The sequence below is a fragment of the Heloderma suspectum genome, chromosome 2, assembly GCF_057233095.1.
Source record: "Heloderma suspectum isolate Gila_16-S chromosome 2, 16-S_ref, whole genome shotgun sequence".
Lineage (NCBI taxonomy): Eukaryota > Metazoa > Chordata > Lepidosauria > Squamata > Helodermatidae > Heloderma > Heloderma suspectum.
Genome location: NC_139459.1, coordinates 188,235,924 through 188,251,589, shown reverse-complemented (window position 1 = coordinate 188,251,589; position 15,666 = coordinate 188,235,924). Strand labels below are relative to the sequence as shown.

Below are 15,666 nucleotides of genomic sequence, written 5' to 3'. Positions count from 1 at the left end.
GAGTTGGAATGAACTCTGGTCCAGGGATGGGGAACTGTTCTGGCCCCAGGGGCAGGATTGCCTCCTGGGACAACCTCTGGGGGCAGGATGATGTTGGGGTGGGCTCACTCTCTCCTGAAGCCCCACCTCCTTTCTCCAAAGCCCCCACTCCTGACATCTTTAACTGCTCAGAGATATTTTTTAAAAATATGATAAGCAATAAATAAATCTATGAAATAAATAATAAAGAAACAATCAAAGTCTCTTTTTCCATGTGTTGAGAATATGATGAGGTGCTTAGCCTTCCCCAATCTGGTGCCTTCCCAATGTGTTGCACAGCATCTCCCATCATCCCCAGCCAGCTTGGCCAACTGAACAGGCTGGGGATGCTAGGAGTTGTTGTTCAGCACATCAGGAAGGCAGCAGGTTGGGGAAAGTGGCCTAGATAGGTGAGTCTCTTTCACCACAGAGGATGTCTTTCATCCTGCCGAGATCCCTAATCAAGCGGGGAGATATCTAATCAAGGAGGAGGCTCTTGGACTTCCGGACCCAAGTGTCTTATTTTCTGACCATCTCGAATTCCACCAGCTGAGTTCATGCCTGATCTGATGGGTTATGTAAGTTGTAGATGCTGTCTTGCTCCTCTCCAGTCCAATACTCCAGTCCCAATTTGGGGTTGTTATATTAAGACTGTTACCCATGCTACACCATGCTTCAAGACAAAATTTCATTTATTTGTAATCAGACATAAATATTTCACAATATATAATTACATATTGGTTTTGTGATTAATCACTATGCTTTAATTATGTTCAATTTGTAACAATGAAAATACATCCTGCATATCAGATATTTACATTACGATTCATAACAGTAGCAAAATTACAGTTATGAAGTAGCAACGAAAATAATTTTATGGTTGGGGGTCACCACAACATGAGGAACTGTATTAAAGGGTCACGGCATTAGGAAGGTTGAGAACCACTGTTCTAGAGCTTTCATTTCCCTTTGGGAGTATTGGATATCTGGAGGCTGTGTGTCTTCTGAAATCCTGGGTGAATAGCATAGAAAGCATAGAATGCCCTAAGTTGGACTGGAATTCTCAGAATCTTTCTTTTTTATTTAAACAAACTAACAACATTTCTAGTCCTCATGAATAATAAAGATGGGCTTAAAAGTAAGTAGGCTTTGCCTTGTGAAAACTCAGGTGTGTGCTTGGCTGAATCTCGTCTTGCTTTATTTGGTATTTGTATACTGCCTTTCTTCCACAAACTGTCTCTCCCGCCGCCACTGTGTCCTCACAACAGTCCTGTGAGACAGGTTAGTCTGAAAGGTGGTGAGTAGCCCTAGGTTACCTAGTGTGCTCTGTGGCTGAATGGGATTTGAACCGGGATCTCCCTGGTCCTGGTCTGCCACTTTTTGACCACCACACCATGCTGGCTTCACAGTGAACTCTTTGCCACTCCCTGTGGCTGACAGAAGCAGAAGAAATTCTGCAAAAATGGTAAAAGCACCCAAGTGCTCTTAATCTATACAAGCTGCAGAATTCAGGTGCTCTTTGCACAGCCCCCCCCCTTGCATTACCTGGCCGAGCATGGTTAGAGCAGCGGGGGATGGGCTGCTTGAGTGAGGCCCCCAGTGAGTCTCTACTGATGATGAATAGCCCGTGTCTATCAGTCATCCTGCCAGGGTGCTGTTACTTCCCATTTGGTTCTAATGATATCTGATCCCAGCAGCCTCTGGGACTGCCCCCTCCACCCTCCGCTGAATCCAGCAAGGCATGTCTCTAGCAGAACTGTTAGGGCTCCGAACAGGGCCAGTGTGTCTGGGCTGCCTAGCCTTTGGTTTGAACTTGGCTTGGAGGTTCCTGGTTGCTGCTAGTTATGATATCTGCAGCAGATGTCCCCCAGCTGCTCCTGACAGCTGGCTGGGAGATGCAAGGGCATGAAACAGGGGTGATGAAGGGGGAGGAGGAGATGACGATGGGAGAAGGGAAAGGAAGACTTTCCTTCTGCATCTCCCTCCAGCTCTACTTTGGCTCCAGCTGTTGCAAACTCCACCAACATAGACTGTCCTTTTAAACTCTAGGGCTCTCTTCTCCAAACTGGTGCCCTCCAGATGTGTTGGACTACAACTCCCATAATTGCCAGCTAGCATGGTCATTAGCCATGCTGGCTGGGCATGATGGGAGTTGCAGTCCAGGACATCAGGAAGACACCAGGTGGGGGAAGGCTGCTGCATGCTGTTGGCATTATATAAATAAACATTCCTAGGGATCCTAGTCAAGGGTGCAAGTAGTCCTGTAAGCACATACTTATTGCAGAGGTGGGAAGGGCTTTCCGGTTACTCTTGAAAACATGAAAAGCGGAAGGCAAGATACCTTTACTTTCTACAATGGGATGGGAGAAGGAGGCTGACTTCTATCTTGCATGGCCTATGTTGGTAGGTCTTTTCAAAACACACGCGCGGGCGCGGGCGTGGATCCTGATGGTGCACAGTGTGTGTTAAATTTACAAAGCAAGAGTGCATACTCAGGTCAGTTAGCAATGAAAGGCATAACTACTCTGGGTTAAGTGACCAGGAATATGCACCCTGGCTCAAGAACAGGGTAACAGCAAGGTCCATTTAGTCCAGAGTTCTTTGTAAGAACGCCTGTAGTAGTCCATCCGAAACTGGCCAGTAGTTCACTAATGGACCGTGGTCTACCTGTGTTCACTCCTTGCTCACTCCTCCTCTTCTTCACCATGCCTTGGGCTTGTGCAGCTCCCCCTCTCCCTCCCGACCCAGGACCACCTCCTCCCATCTCTTTTTCCCGCCCCCTCTCACTTCTTGCAAAGCTCTTTGGATTCCTGACAGAGCAAACCAAACATTTTTATCATTAACAAAGCCCAGAGCTGGGGGGGGGGGCAACGTTTGCCCTCAGAGGGCCAGCATGAGTAAGGTCCAGCAGCAGCAGCTGCTGCTTTGTGTATGTCTGAATGTTAGACCACGACCGTGTGAAGGAGCGGGGGCACAGTAGGACTTGGGAGCATGTTGTTCTGGTTTGGAGTGAGTGCAGTGTTGGGGTGTACTAGAGGATCATGCCTAAGGGTAAGCTGACTCTGGGAAGGTTCTTCTCTCCATGGAATAGAGAAGCCTTCTCCAACCTGCTGCACCCTCCAGATGGTTTTGAGTATGACTCCCATTTGCCCCAGCCAGCAGGGCCAATGGCCAGGGTTGATGGGAGTTGTAGTTCAAAGCAACTGGAGGGCGCGCAAGGTTGGGGAAGGATAGTATGGAGCTTCATATATTGCAATGCAGCTATTTGGCATCTCTGGCTGTGTAACTGGAGGTACCGAACATCTCTCTCCCTGAGTATCTGTTGCGGTCAGAATATTGGTTTGACTGAGTAAAGAGCAGCTTCTTTATAGCTTTGGGGATACAAAGCAAGAACTAGAGTCCTGAAGGGTGGGGGGGAAATGGTATTCCATGTTTTTTCTCCCATTTTCACCCCCACCTTTCAGGTAGGAACATTGATCCTTGCAAGTTTCTAGCACTCATGGTGGCGGAGAAGACTGGGGAAATAATTGTTGTTTAGTGTTCCTATAGCCATTTTGAGTGCTCAGAGCAATTCACATATTGCAGATGAAGGATTGGGGCTGAGAGAACATGGCTTGCCTAAAGACTCCTTGTGAGGCTGGATCTACACTTGCAGTAGAATTAGGTGGGTGTGGTGAAATGCTGAGGTGGTAGAATGGACTGTACCACTTTAGGCTTCGAGTGGGGCATACCACTTTTGATTGTTTCCCACGTTAAAAACAACGTCAGCAACCTGCCTCCCTGCAAATAGAAAACTAGCACATTAGACAGAAAAATTCAAGCTCAGCCTTTTGCCTGCTTTGGTTTCTATTTGCAGAAAGTTATTAATGTAGCAGGGCATTGAAAACTGATCATCTACCTGGAGTCTGAAAGGATTCAGTCCATTTTGTCACCTCATTCCATTGCATGTATTCAGTCCAGGCCTGAATTCATGGTAGAGGTGAGGCTTAAAACCTGGACTTGCTGGTTCACAGCTTGGTCTCTTAGCCACCATGCTACTTTAGCTGTTGCCTGCTCGGATGTAGCGTCTTCCCTCCGCAGGAGAGCTCTTGGCAGATGCTTCGTGTCGCTGAATGCACACACAGACATTTCATTGGTAGGGATGCTCAAGGAACCTGATCTTTGTGAATTCAGATTCAAACTGATGTGCACCTCCCAGACTAATTTGCAGATCAGAATGTAGTTATTGTTTGGACAGGTTTTCCTCTTCCCTCCCCACCCCTTTTTCCTTGTGTGCCATGTCTTTTAGATTGTAAACATTGGGGCAGTGACCGTTTTACTACTGATATTTGCTCTGGGAGACTATTTGGCGAAAGAGTGGGATTTAAATATTTTAAATAAAGAAATACATTTTGCGCTTCTCCAAAGTTTGCAGTACGGTTCTTGGCTCAAAATGCTCTTTAAAAATCTATGTTCTCAAGCCAATGTGTTTAGAAACAGATATTTTGTGAGAAAATGTGTATTTAAATACAAACCTTCATGTGGATTTGAAAAAATGCAGATGGATGGCGAAACAGGTTAGAGTGCATCGAACAATGAAGACTTTTTACCAGAAACAGACTGATCCCCCCATCGCTACTAGCTGCAGCGGGTCATTTCTGGAACTTGCTTAAAAGACAATCTCTTGTGAGCTGTGTTCCTGGATAGGCCCAGTTTGCAGAATTGTCTTCCATCAAGTTTATATGGATGATTTGTTCTGACAAAACATGTCTGTCTGTGGGCATCCAGGGGAATCCTTCCAAAGCTCATCATATGGAAGCAAAAGGATACCCGAGAACTGGCCTATGGAAATTCAGAAGCAACTATCAGAGCTTGGGTTTTTTTTTTCTGCATTGCTATATCCCACGATCCTGTCGCTCCTTAATGTGTTATAAATCTAAATTCCTGAGTGGCAGTTAATTGAACAAATTTGTCTCTGTTCCGCAGGGCTATCTTGGGAACAGTGGGAACGTCTGTTCAGAATTAATTCTGTAAAAAATAAATTAAAAAAGGTAAATTGTGGTCACGTACTCTGGTTGCAGACTTCGTGATTTCTGGTGCAGAATTTTCGGCCCCCCTTTGGAGTAACCCTTTCCCACACTCTTATGAGACCTATGTCCTAATTGGACTCCACCAGGAGAAGAGCCTTCAGTGTGGCGGGCCCCTTTCTTTGGAACTCCCTGCCCCTGGAAGTCAGGCAGGCACCAACACTGCGTTGCTTCCAGCGCCTCCTGAAAACAGGACTTTTCCAAGAGATATTCCTTAACTGACCAACCACAGTTTTCATTGGTATTTTTAAAAGCATATTTTAATATGTTTTTTAATCTTTTATTCTTTTACTATTTTACCTTTTATGTTCACCGCTCCGAAATCTGTTTTAGATATGGAGTGGTATACAAATATTGTAAATAAATAATAAAATAAATGGAAAAAAGAGACTCACCAGCAACGCAGAGGAACGCAGCAGGTGAAGCCAATGTTGCATCCCCTTTCCTCACTCCATTTGTGCCCAAGCTTGACTGAAATGGAGCATTAGAGATCTTCGGCTATTGGGTGGTATAGAAATGAAATGAAATGAACTAACTAAATAAATAAATATTAGAAGAGAATGCAGTGTTGTATGTCATTTTAAAGTGCTTTATCATTTCCCCCAAAGAAGGTATTTCAAAATACCTGGGAGTCCATGGTATTTTCACCTAGTTGGCCCCATCTACTAATAGCTAGAGCAGCCTTCCCCAACCTGGTGCCCTCCAGATCTGTTCAACTACAACTCCCAGTATCCCCCAACCATCCTGTTGTTGACTGGAGGATGCTGGGAGTTGTAGCTCAACACATCTGGAAGGCACCAGCGTGGGGAAGGCTGAGCTAAAGGGAGGTATTGTGCAGTGGCTAAGCGCAGCGGCGTTGTCAGGCATGGGCCCATGGGCCCCCAGCCCCAAATCTGTTGCCCAGAGCCCTAAATGTCCATTTGGGCAAATGGAAAGTTTTCTTCTCAGCTTAATTACCATGCACGGGCAGTTTTCAAGGGGGACTGCAGCTAGGGTTAACTCAGTGGGACTTACTCCTGCGTAGACAAATGTAGGATTGCACTGTAAGAAATTGCCCTGATTTTAAGGAGGGCAGATATGGAGCCTAAAAATAATCAGCCTTCCAATAAAATAAAGAACATGGCTGTTTTTAAAACAAGTGCCTAGCATTTGGTGATTACAGAAAAAGCATAGCTATAACAATAGTCAGTTTCTAATGCAATGTACAGTAACATGTGGTCTTCTTAAAAATGCTATTGAGATTCTCAGCTCTTATTAAAAAAAAAAAAAGGTTTATAGCCCTCATGGGTTGCAGAGGAATGCTTCAAAATGACAACAAAATAAGAGCAGAATAGAAACAAGAAATGCAAATAAATGGATTTCAGCATATCTTTGAGGTACTGCAATGATAAATTATGGGGCTGTCTACACGGGTTATTTAACCCATGGTGAGGCTGTGGCATATGCAGGGCACATGCAGTCGCCATTTTGAATATGCAACATTTTACTGTGGAACTCCTGTTCATGTCACCCACCCAAGATCCACGCATGAAGGAGTCCACGGAAAAGCAAAGAATCACTTGCGCTTTAGATTACAAATATGATCGCTGCTGGACTCTGTTGTTGTAACAAGGCATGTGTATGGCAGACTTGAGACCCTGATTCTCCTCTTTAATGTTCCTTCATTTTTTTACCATCATCCCTCCAGCACTATTTGCAAACCAAATCTTTGTGCTTGAGGCTTTTCCTGGCAGGCGGGGCAAGGCGGAGATAATACTTGTAGGTTTTCTCTGCTTCTCCTTGTTCACATTACTGTTCTGGTCTGTAATCAAGCCCAAGGATGTTGCTGGGCCATTCCCAAAGGCAGCAAGTCTACACATGAGAGGAGTTCAAGCCTGCCATTTTACTTGTATCCCCAGTCTCAATCTGAGTTTGTCACCATCTCTCAGCTTGTATAATTGTATATCCTCTTGTTGTAGTTACCCTAAAGGGAAACCCAGGAGTTACAAGGGATACCTGCAACAAAATTTTGCAGTGTAGAATGCTGTAATACAGGATTCCAGCTACCCATTCATTTTGCTCTCCTGGCTGGTTTTCTGCTGGTCCTCGTTGGGCCGTTTGGAGGTTCCCCCTTGTTTTTGTTTTCAAAAGGTCTGTGTGTGTTCCCTTCTGCAAACCTGCTGATACTTCCCTCTTGTATGTTGGTAGTGCCTTTTTTGGCTACTTACAGCTACTTAAGCTGGCACTTACAGCTTAAAGCAGCCTTCCCCAACCTGGTGTCCTCCAGATGTGTTGGAGTACAACTCCCATAATGCCCAGCCAGTATGGGCACCAAGTTGAGGAAGGCTGGCTTAGGGTGAGGGAATGAGAAGTCTCCGAGCAGTGCCTAGAAATTATCTCTTTTGGTGGGAAGGGAGAAGGGAGCCTCTTCCCTGTTTTCAAGCCACATTTGCTTTGTCTGCCCAGAACCTCCCACACATCTCCCCATGGATTTTCTGTATGCTGCAGAGGATTCTGGGAGGGTTTCTAGGATGCATACAGTTAGTGAAGGATGCTGGCTGGGCCTGCCTGAGTTTCACCATTACCCTGTGCAAACTGAGATTGTGCCCTAGAGCGGGGGGTAGGCAGAAGGTAGATTAGGAAGGATTTCTGACTCCTGGTTGTTTAACAATAGCTACAAGAAAATTACTTCCATGCCCTAAATTATACTGCTGAAATGAAGGAAGCTTGGGGGTAACCAGGAGTGATTTTTGTGGATGGAAGGCCTGTGAGCTGTGCTTAGTTCTGGTACTCAAAACAAATTACTGGAATCAGAATTATTTAATTCTAAGTGTGTGTCTTTTGTACCAGGCTCTGGTTGGTGGCTCTGGGGGTTCTAGTAAAAACAACAACACCACAAAGTAGATCCCGCAGGCCAGAATCCTGCCCAACCCTGTCCTAAAACACACCCAGCAGCCCCCTACAACCATGTATTTTAGGAGATGATCGGTCATGCTGTCTGCCCACCATTACCAACCATCTCATTTAGGAACCCCTGATGAGCTATTGAGGGATGCCAGGGTTCCCCGTAACACTGCTTGGAAACGAAGGCTCTGGGGTAATATACTGTAGACAGATGGCAAAATTCCTTTTGAGTGAATGCTGCAAAAAGGTCATGCGTGCCAAGCCCTGCTGTGAAGGCTGGGAAAACTGGTGCCTTGGGTGGGCTGCCTGCTGGCTTCTTGTGAAATTCTCCAGTTTCCTTCCACTGGAGACCTTATGGTTTCCTGCCTCATCTCTGTTGTTTATCCTATCTGGGTGTTCTGTCTGCAGTGAAATTGAATAGGCTGCAGCAACCACAGCCAAATGCATGTCAAATCGGAGCATCCCCCTTCTAGGCTTCTCCCCACCCCGTGCGTGTGTGTGTGTGTGTGTGTGTGTGTGTAAAAAACACAGTTCATGGAGCTTGCTAACCTCACCTTAGTGGTGATAGTGATTGATGTACATTTGTGGGCCTGCATTGCCACCTGCTGGTGACTCCTCAGCATTGGGGCACGTGGACACAATATTTCCCTTCACCCACCCCCTCATTCTTTTAACAGGCTGCCGGTTTCACACTAACAAACGGAGGTGGTTTCCCCACAGTTTGTACTTGCCTTGTGGAAAGCATAATAATTTTAAAGTAAAAAGGAGTTGGATGCGTTTATCGATTAGTGGAGAGAAGGTACTGCTTCATTTTCAGGTTGTTGTAATCCCAGGGCTAGTCAACGTACTTGAGTACAGAATATGATACAGAATTTAGAAAATGATGATTTTCTGGATATCAGAGCTTTCATGTTTTTAAGTCTCTAGTCCACATGGTTGCAGAGAGATTTTTTTAAAAGCTGAGGGTCTTGAAGCCTCAAACAAAAACAGGCCTTAAGCAGAGCTATCAGTTGGCAGGGTGTCATTGGATGTGCTGGCCTGCACTGTCACCCACATTTCTACACGATTCCAAGTTGTTCCCAACCTGGAGTTTCTACAACCCTAATTGTAGGGTCAGGACTTGTGATCTGAAGCAAACAGAAAAGGGCAGCTCAAAAGCAGCTCAGGCTGAGGCACCAGTCAGAGTTATGAACTAGGCCAGATAGAAACGCAGGAAGCTGAATTATACCTAGTCAGACCACTTTTGGTCCATCTAGCCTGGTACTGTTAACACTGGCTGACAGCAGCTCTCCAGGGTTTCAGGCAGGAGTTTTTCAAGCCCTACCTGGAGATGCTGAGGACTGAACCTGGGACCTTCTACACGCAAAGCAGGTACTCCAGCCCTGAGCCATGGCCCTTCCCTCGATGATGCTGTTGGCTTCTTGTGTCACCTGATCCCTGTTGAGCAGATAGTTGCAATACCATCATCAGGCCATCTGTAGTGGTGGTGCTAAAACACAGCAGAGAACAGGCCAGCCACTCCCTTGTCCAGTAACGTGGTGCAAAAGACATACAGTTCGAATTAAAAAGAGTTTGGAGCCCAGGGAATTCAAGTAAGGTACCTGGGTTCTGCTGCTGGACTCCATGCTTTGAAGGAGCTGGTGACTTAAAAAAAAAACACAGACCATGTACATTTTGCTAATCTTAGTAATGATTTGATCTTGTCAATTTCAAGGCTGCCTTGCTGCTATTTTGTGCTTGTTAATAATGTTATTAATGTAAATTTTAATTTCATTTATTCATTTACTTTAACCTAAACTTTTAATGTGCTTATGAGGTGCTTTTTCAGTACCTATTTTTTTTATTTATACATTGCCTTTTCTACCAAACTTAGGTCTCTAAGGCAGTTAACAAACCTATATTAGTAAAACGATATATTACGACAAAACAAGAAATTCAAAAACAAGAAGCAGGTCAAGCAGCCAGCAACCATAAAAACACAAGATAAGTACCAGTTAGGTGCTGCCAAAAGCTTGGGGAAGAGTAATGTTCATACCTGGCTCCTGTCGAATATAGCTGGAGAGGGGATTCCAAAGTTTGGGGTGCCGTACTGGAAAAGCCCCTGTTCCCAGCAGCCATCCTGCTCAGTTCTGAAGGTGGGGGCACCTGGAGCAAGACCTTAGCAATAGAACTTAAGATGAAGAACTATTTGGCTTTAAACCAGAAATTATCACTTCTATACATAAACTGTTAAGAGCTTTTGAAACCTTTGTTAATGGGCTCTCATAATGGATGCACCAGTCAGCATGGGCTGAGAAGCAAAACTGACAGGGCTGTTTAGAACCAATTTCCTTGATATCGGATATCAGTCTCACACTTGGAGCCATCTGTGCTGATATCCCCTCTTCTACTTCTTCCCACCACCCCCTTTTTGAGGCACTTTCTCTTGGATCCCATCCTACAGTAAACATCCTCTTTAAATCTACAAATATTTGTCCCTCTGGTACTTTGTATTCTCTGTGCCAGGTGTCATGTAAGTAGCAGCCTAAAATGATAGTAAAATAGAATATCATGGGCATTAGTGTCCTTGTCGTCCTATGACTAGCAAAACCAGAATAAGTTATGAGAAACAGCAAGCAGTGTTCCATGCAAAGTAAGACTAGGCAAATTTGCTCCAATTACATTTTCTTTACAGATTGCAAAATCTGGCTCTTATCTTGGCATAGGATTTTACTATTTTTAGCATGGAATGCATACAGCTCTGCCACAGGATGCCTGCTGGGTTGCACTGGCACAAGAACTGTTGCAACAGTAGCCCTTTGTAGGCGCTGACAGGGAAAGACAAGCAAGCCAAACAAAAGATAATAGGATCTCCTGGATCCCTGAAACATGAGATGTTCTTGAGGGGAGGGAGAGATCTCCCAGGCAAGTAGAAAGATGCAGGCAAGGGAAGAAGGCCTACATGGCTTTGGAGGTAGAGCACATCAGTGCCATGTCCTAGGACTGAGGTTGCCAGCATGGTGCCCATGGACACCTCTTGGTGCCCGTCAGGCTCCCTGCCCCTCTTGATTTTAATTTTATTTCTTCAAAAAAGAATTAACTTGGAGGCTGGCATACTGCAAAACGAAGAGCTGCCCTCCAGAGTCATCTTTATTTGTGTTCCACAGAGTGGTTTTGTGGTCTGGAGCTCAGATCCCCACCTCTGCCTGGTACTTAGGTTCCTGGGCAAGTTACTTTTCTTTTAGTCTCCCCAGTTTGCCTTCTGGGAAATGAACGTTTTGTGTCTGGCCATGACAGCCATTTCGTAAGAGCACCCATGACACACACTCCACATTCCAAATGTGCCCACTGACCCCAAAAGGTTGGGGAACCCTGTCCTAAGATCAATATTTTGAATCTTTTATTAAAATAATCACTAGCAGTAAAGCTTGGATCTGGCAGGGCCAGGCTGGGGTCATGGGTGGCTATATCCAGAGCAAAACTGGCAGATTACGTTCTCTAGTCCAAAGCCCCTGAGGTCAGTTGCTAGAGCTGGAGCTGAGGAAGCTAGAGCCAGAAGTGCAACAGGCAGAAGATGCTGCTTTGTTGACTAGACAGCAGGAGAAAGCTGGGCTCCTAGTATTTAACCTAGGCTGGCCAGTCCAGAGGCAACTGCCAATGGGGTGATACGGCTCCCTGCTGATTGCTGGAGGTGATGTTGGATGCCCTGCTTCCCTTGTGTGCCTGAAGAAGCCTGAGGCCTGGATCCAGACTCTAATGATAGTAGAAACCAGCATGTTCTGTGAGAAAGGGTACAGGGAAGAGAGCATTTTGGGGAATGCCAGCAATGAACCTGAAACCGAGGGTGACAGCCATTTTGAGTTCAGCCATTGTAGTCAGAGTTGCACAGTGTTGAACAAATTTGCCTTTGTTCCGCACTTCAGTCTTCTGTGGCCATATTTTGTAAAGTTTGCCTTAGCAAACACTGTGCCTACATTCTGGAGAGCTCACTTGGCTAGGTCCCGGCTGCAAACCATGGGGTTCCCAGTTCAATTCCCAATGACTCCAGAAGGGAAGGCCTCTGCCTGAAACAGAGGAGGGATGCTGCCAGCCAGCCAGAGTAGAAAACAACGGGCCATTGGTCTGACTTGGTATAAGGCAGGTCCTTCTAAAACAGATATTTATTTCTTGACTCTAGGGTTGCCAATGTGATTTTTAAAATTATCTGGTCTGGGCGTAGAGCTGAGGGAGCAGGACTTGGTGGTATTTTGGTATGTTAGGAAGGTGGAACCTGGGAGATCATGATGAGGGGTCAGTAGAGGGGGGGAAATTAGCACACACTCAGCTCAAAACACCTGGTTTATTCAGCAAAATACCTGGTACCCAACCAGAGGCAAAAATGCCACATGGACAAACAACATACCCAACAGTTTGGCAGCCCTACTCGACTCCTATCCATTGACAGTTGTCAGACAAGGAATGGAATGGCAAACAACTTCCTGTATGGCAGGGGTGGACAGAAATTAGATCGTCAGATGTTTTGGACTTCCAACTCCCAGCACTCCTGGCCATGTTGGCAAGGGCTTCTGGGAGTTGAGGTCCCAGATATCTAGAAATCTATGTTCTGCCCACCTCTTCTGTATGGGACTGGTTTGGAGAGGATTAATTTGCTTGCAGGGTCCTAGGTCAGTCAATATGTGCTCCAGGAGCGGTCACTGAGGGAACTTGCTACCCCCACTGGCAACCATCTGCAGCTCCTCAGGGCCTTTAGCTGACCTGTCAGAGAACTCACAAACAGCTACTCAGGAGCAGACAAAATGTCTCCCCATGTAACGAGTTCTTCATGAAGGTTTTGTGGTTGTTCTTGCGTTTCCAGTCTTGGTGTCCAAATCCTCCCCAAAGAAGCCTCGTGGCCGGAACATCTTCAAGGCTCTTTTCTGTTGCCTCCGCGCACAGAATGTCGGGCAGTCTGCCTTTGGTGGAGAGCATGGTTCGCATAAGGAGGAGACCAGCACCATTGCCAAGGTAAGCGAATGCTGATGCCATTGATAGCTGAATACACCCAGTGGCAGAACTAGTGGAGACAGAGCTACTTTTCTGCAGATCCTGTCTTTGTTCTGACATCCCATATTTCGGGTGTTCCCCATAGGATGTAAACCCTGTCCTAGGTCTCCAGCCACTGAAAAGCTGGAACTGTCTCTATCTGTGCGAGCGTCCCTGTGTGTGTAAATTATTCTTTCTTGCTTGTGACCCTTCTCCCATCTGCATCTAACTCCTTAACATCAAGCAAGTAGCCTCCCTACTCACTAGAGTGTTCACAACAGCCTTTGTGAGTCTCTGTTTGTATCAAACTGGCTCCCTCTCAAATCAATTAGAATTGCCTTCAGCAGGGAGATCCAGCTTTGGATTGGAAGCAATTGCTCTTCGGGCTGTTTCACACGTTACATGTTTCCATGGGAAGTGCTGCCATGTAGGAAAAAGTGCGAAACCCCTTATGATGATTGCACATATGTGTATTTCACTATTTGTACATGGGCTGGGAAGCCACAGCATAGTGTGAATATGTACAGTGAAATGCAAGCATTATGATCTAGAAGTGAACTTGAGTCTATTTTCTGTACCAGGAGTGGGCAAATTCTGGGAGACAGGAGTCCGCACCTTTACAATTCAGCAGCGTAGCAGCAACAAAAATGCACACAGCCCACACAATTTCGCTTGAAAACAAGGCGCATGCTCCCCATATACCTGGTTTAAAGCTAAATCACCACTTTTTTTTTTGCTGCCCTGCACCACCAAATTTCAGCTGCAAATGTGTTGGTGGGGCAGCAGGAGTGAGTAGGGGCCTCAAAAAAGGCCAGGGAGGGCAACATGCAGCCTGAGTGTTGCCCCCCCCCCCCGTTCTATACAGTTGTGTATGTAGGACAAAACCTCTTGTAGATACTGTTGGTGTTATGATCACATCCGTCAGTTAAACACGTACATTTAGCCACATTGCCTCCAGCCATGGATATGCCCCCCCCCCTTTTAAATAGATATTAGGGGCACAATCCTCTGCATGTTTAGACAGAGAAAAGGCCTACAACTCCCAGCATTCCCCAGGGTTGGACTCAATGGTCTTATAGGCCCCTTCCAACCCTACTATTCTATGATTCTGCATGAACTTCATGCAGGCACTTTGTACCTGGCTGTACTCATTCATTCCCACCACTGTTCCCACACCAAAGAACTCCCTGGGGCTGGAAATGCGTCATGTGTGAAGCGGCCCTTAGGATTCTCTTCCTTAGAATTTGGTGGGTAAAACCAGAGGCTTGCTGAGATCTCTGATGGTAGTATTACAGTCTTGCCTTTTTCATGATACCTGTATCTTTGCTCTCCTCTCCCCCCCCCTTTTAGTCTGATCTGTTGCAGTGTCTTCAGTACCAGTTTTACCAGGTACGTTTTTGTTACAAAGCCGAGGGAGATCTGTATCTCCTCTTTAGACGGGACTGTGTTTACCCTGGGCGTACGAGTGCATGCACAATTCTCAGCTGAGATGAAAATGCAGATTCTACCATCAAAATAAGTGCAAGTCAATTTGCTCATTATTTGGTTACTTTGCACATTTGCACAAAAGCCCCATACCCTGATCACTGGGTCCTCTGCCCTTTACACCCTGCTCCTCAAATATGGCTCCTGAGACTCTAGTGGGGATTGCCTATGTTGGCCCCAGTTTCCTAAGGTTAGCCATGACTAACTCCCATTGAAACAAATGGAACAAGTTTGCTATGGTTGACTCAAGTCCCACTGTTTTCAGTGTGCCAATGTTTTCAGGGAGACGTAATCACAACTAATTTAATCTTGATGGCACTGGTCCAGATAATTTCTGCTGCAATGACAGCCTTAGGCAAGAGAAGGAAAGAGAGGAAAAAGCTGAGATTCTCAGGGTGCCAAATTGTGTATTAAATACCAATTCCATGCATGCATGGCATAATGTTGGATGCACAATGTATGCACAGTCCTGCCTTGTGTGTGTGTCCACATGTGTTCATGTTTGTATGTATGAGCAAGATGGGGAAACAATATTTCACTTGCTAAGCAAATCTCTCTTCCTGCCCTGGTGAAATGAGATTCTCTTTTGCTCTGCTGGAGAGAGAGAGAGAGAGAGAGAGAGAGAGAGAGAGAGAGAGATCAGCCACAGGTCTAATGCATACAAATAGCAGATGTCTTGGTTAAACTGTTCCTAAGGTATTCCACTTCCTGCTGCAGGTGAGGGATTGCATAGATGAGTATTTCCCCATTTGCAGGGAAGGGAGCCAGCATAACAGGGAGAAGGCTAGGCTGCAACTCTTCTTAATGTCTGTTTCTCTGTGTTGAAGAACTAATGCACATTCCCTCCCGTAGTCAGAAATAGCACCCTTCAGGAACAGTTTTACCAGCTCATCTGCTGTTGTGCACAAAGTTGGCCACAGAGCCAGCCTAAGACAGGCTAGAGAAAGCCCTGTTGTGGTGACATTTTCACAAACAGTTTAGGAGTTGCAGTGCATGCCCTTGAACACAAACTGCTGCCCCCTCCTCACTGTAACGTATCTCCCGTGGCTGGTGCCCGCTAAACAGCCATATGGATGTCTCCACATGGTGATAGCTGCCTCTACATGGGAAGCTATTTGCACACACAGCAATCTATCATGCATTCTACACAATTTCCCCCGTGACATCAATAACCTCCAAGGAGCAAAGCAGGGAGGAGAATTTTGCCCTATCT

The 15,666-nt window shown here is 45.8% G+C and overlaps 1 protein-coding gene across 2 annotated transcripts in view; it reads left to right on the top strand.

The window, feature by feature from the left end:
• CTDSP2 (CTD small phosphatase 2) overlaps positions 1 to 15,666 on the top strand; it is a 73,760-nt gene that overhangs the window by 47,177 nt on the left and 10,917 nt on the right. The window contains exons 2-3 of one of the 2 annotated variants that reach the window (XM_084836832.1): positions 12,802 to 12,950; positions 14,319 to 14,357. In XM_084836832.1, the coding sequence (XP_084692958.1) occupies positions 12,802 to 12,950; positions 14,319 to 14,357 (188 nt within the window). The remainder of the gene's footprint in view (positions 1 to 12,801; positions 12,951 to 14,318; positions 14,358 to 15,666) is intronic. The other variant, XM_084836833.1, reaches the window with a different exon arrangement.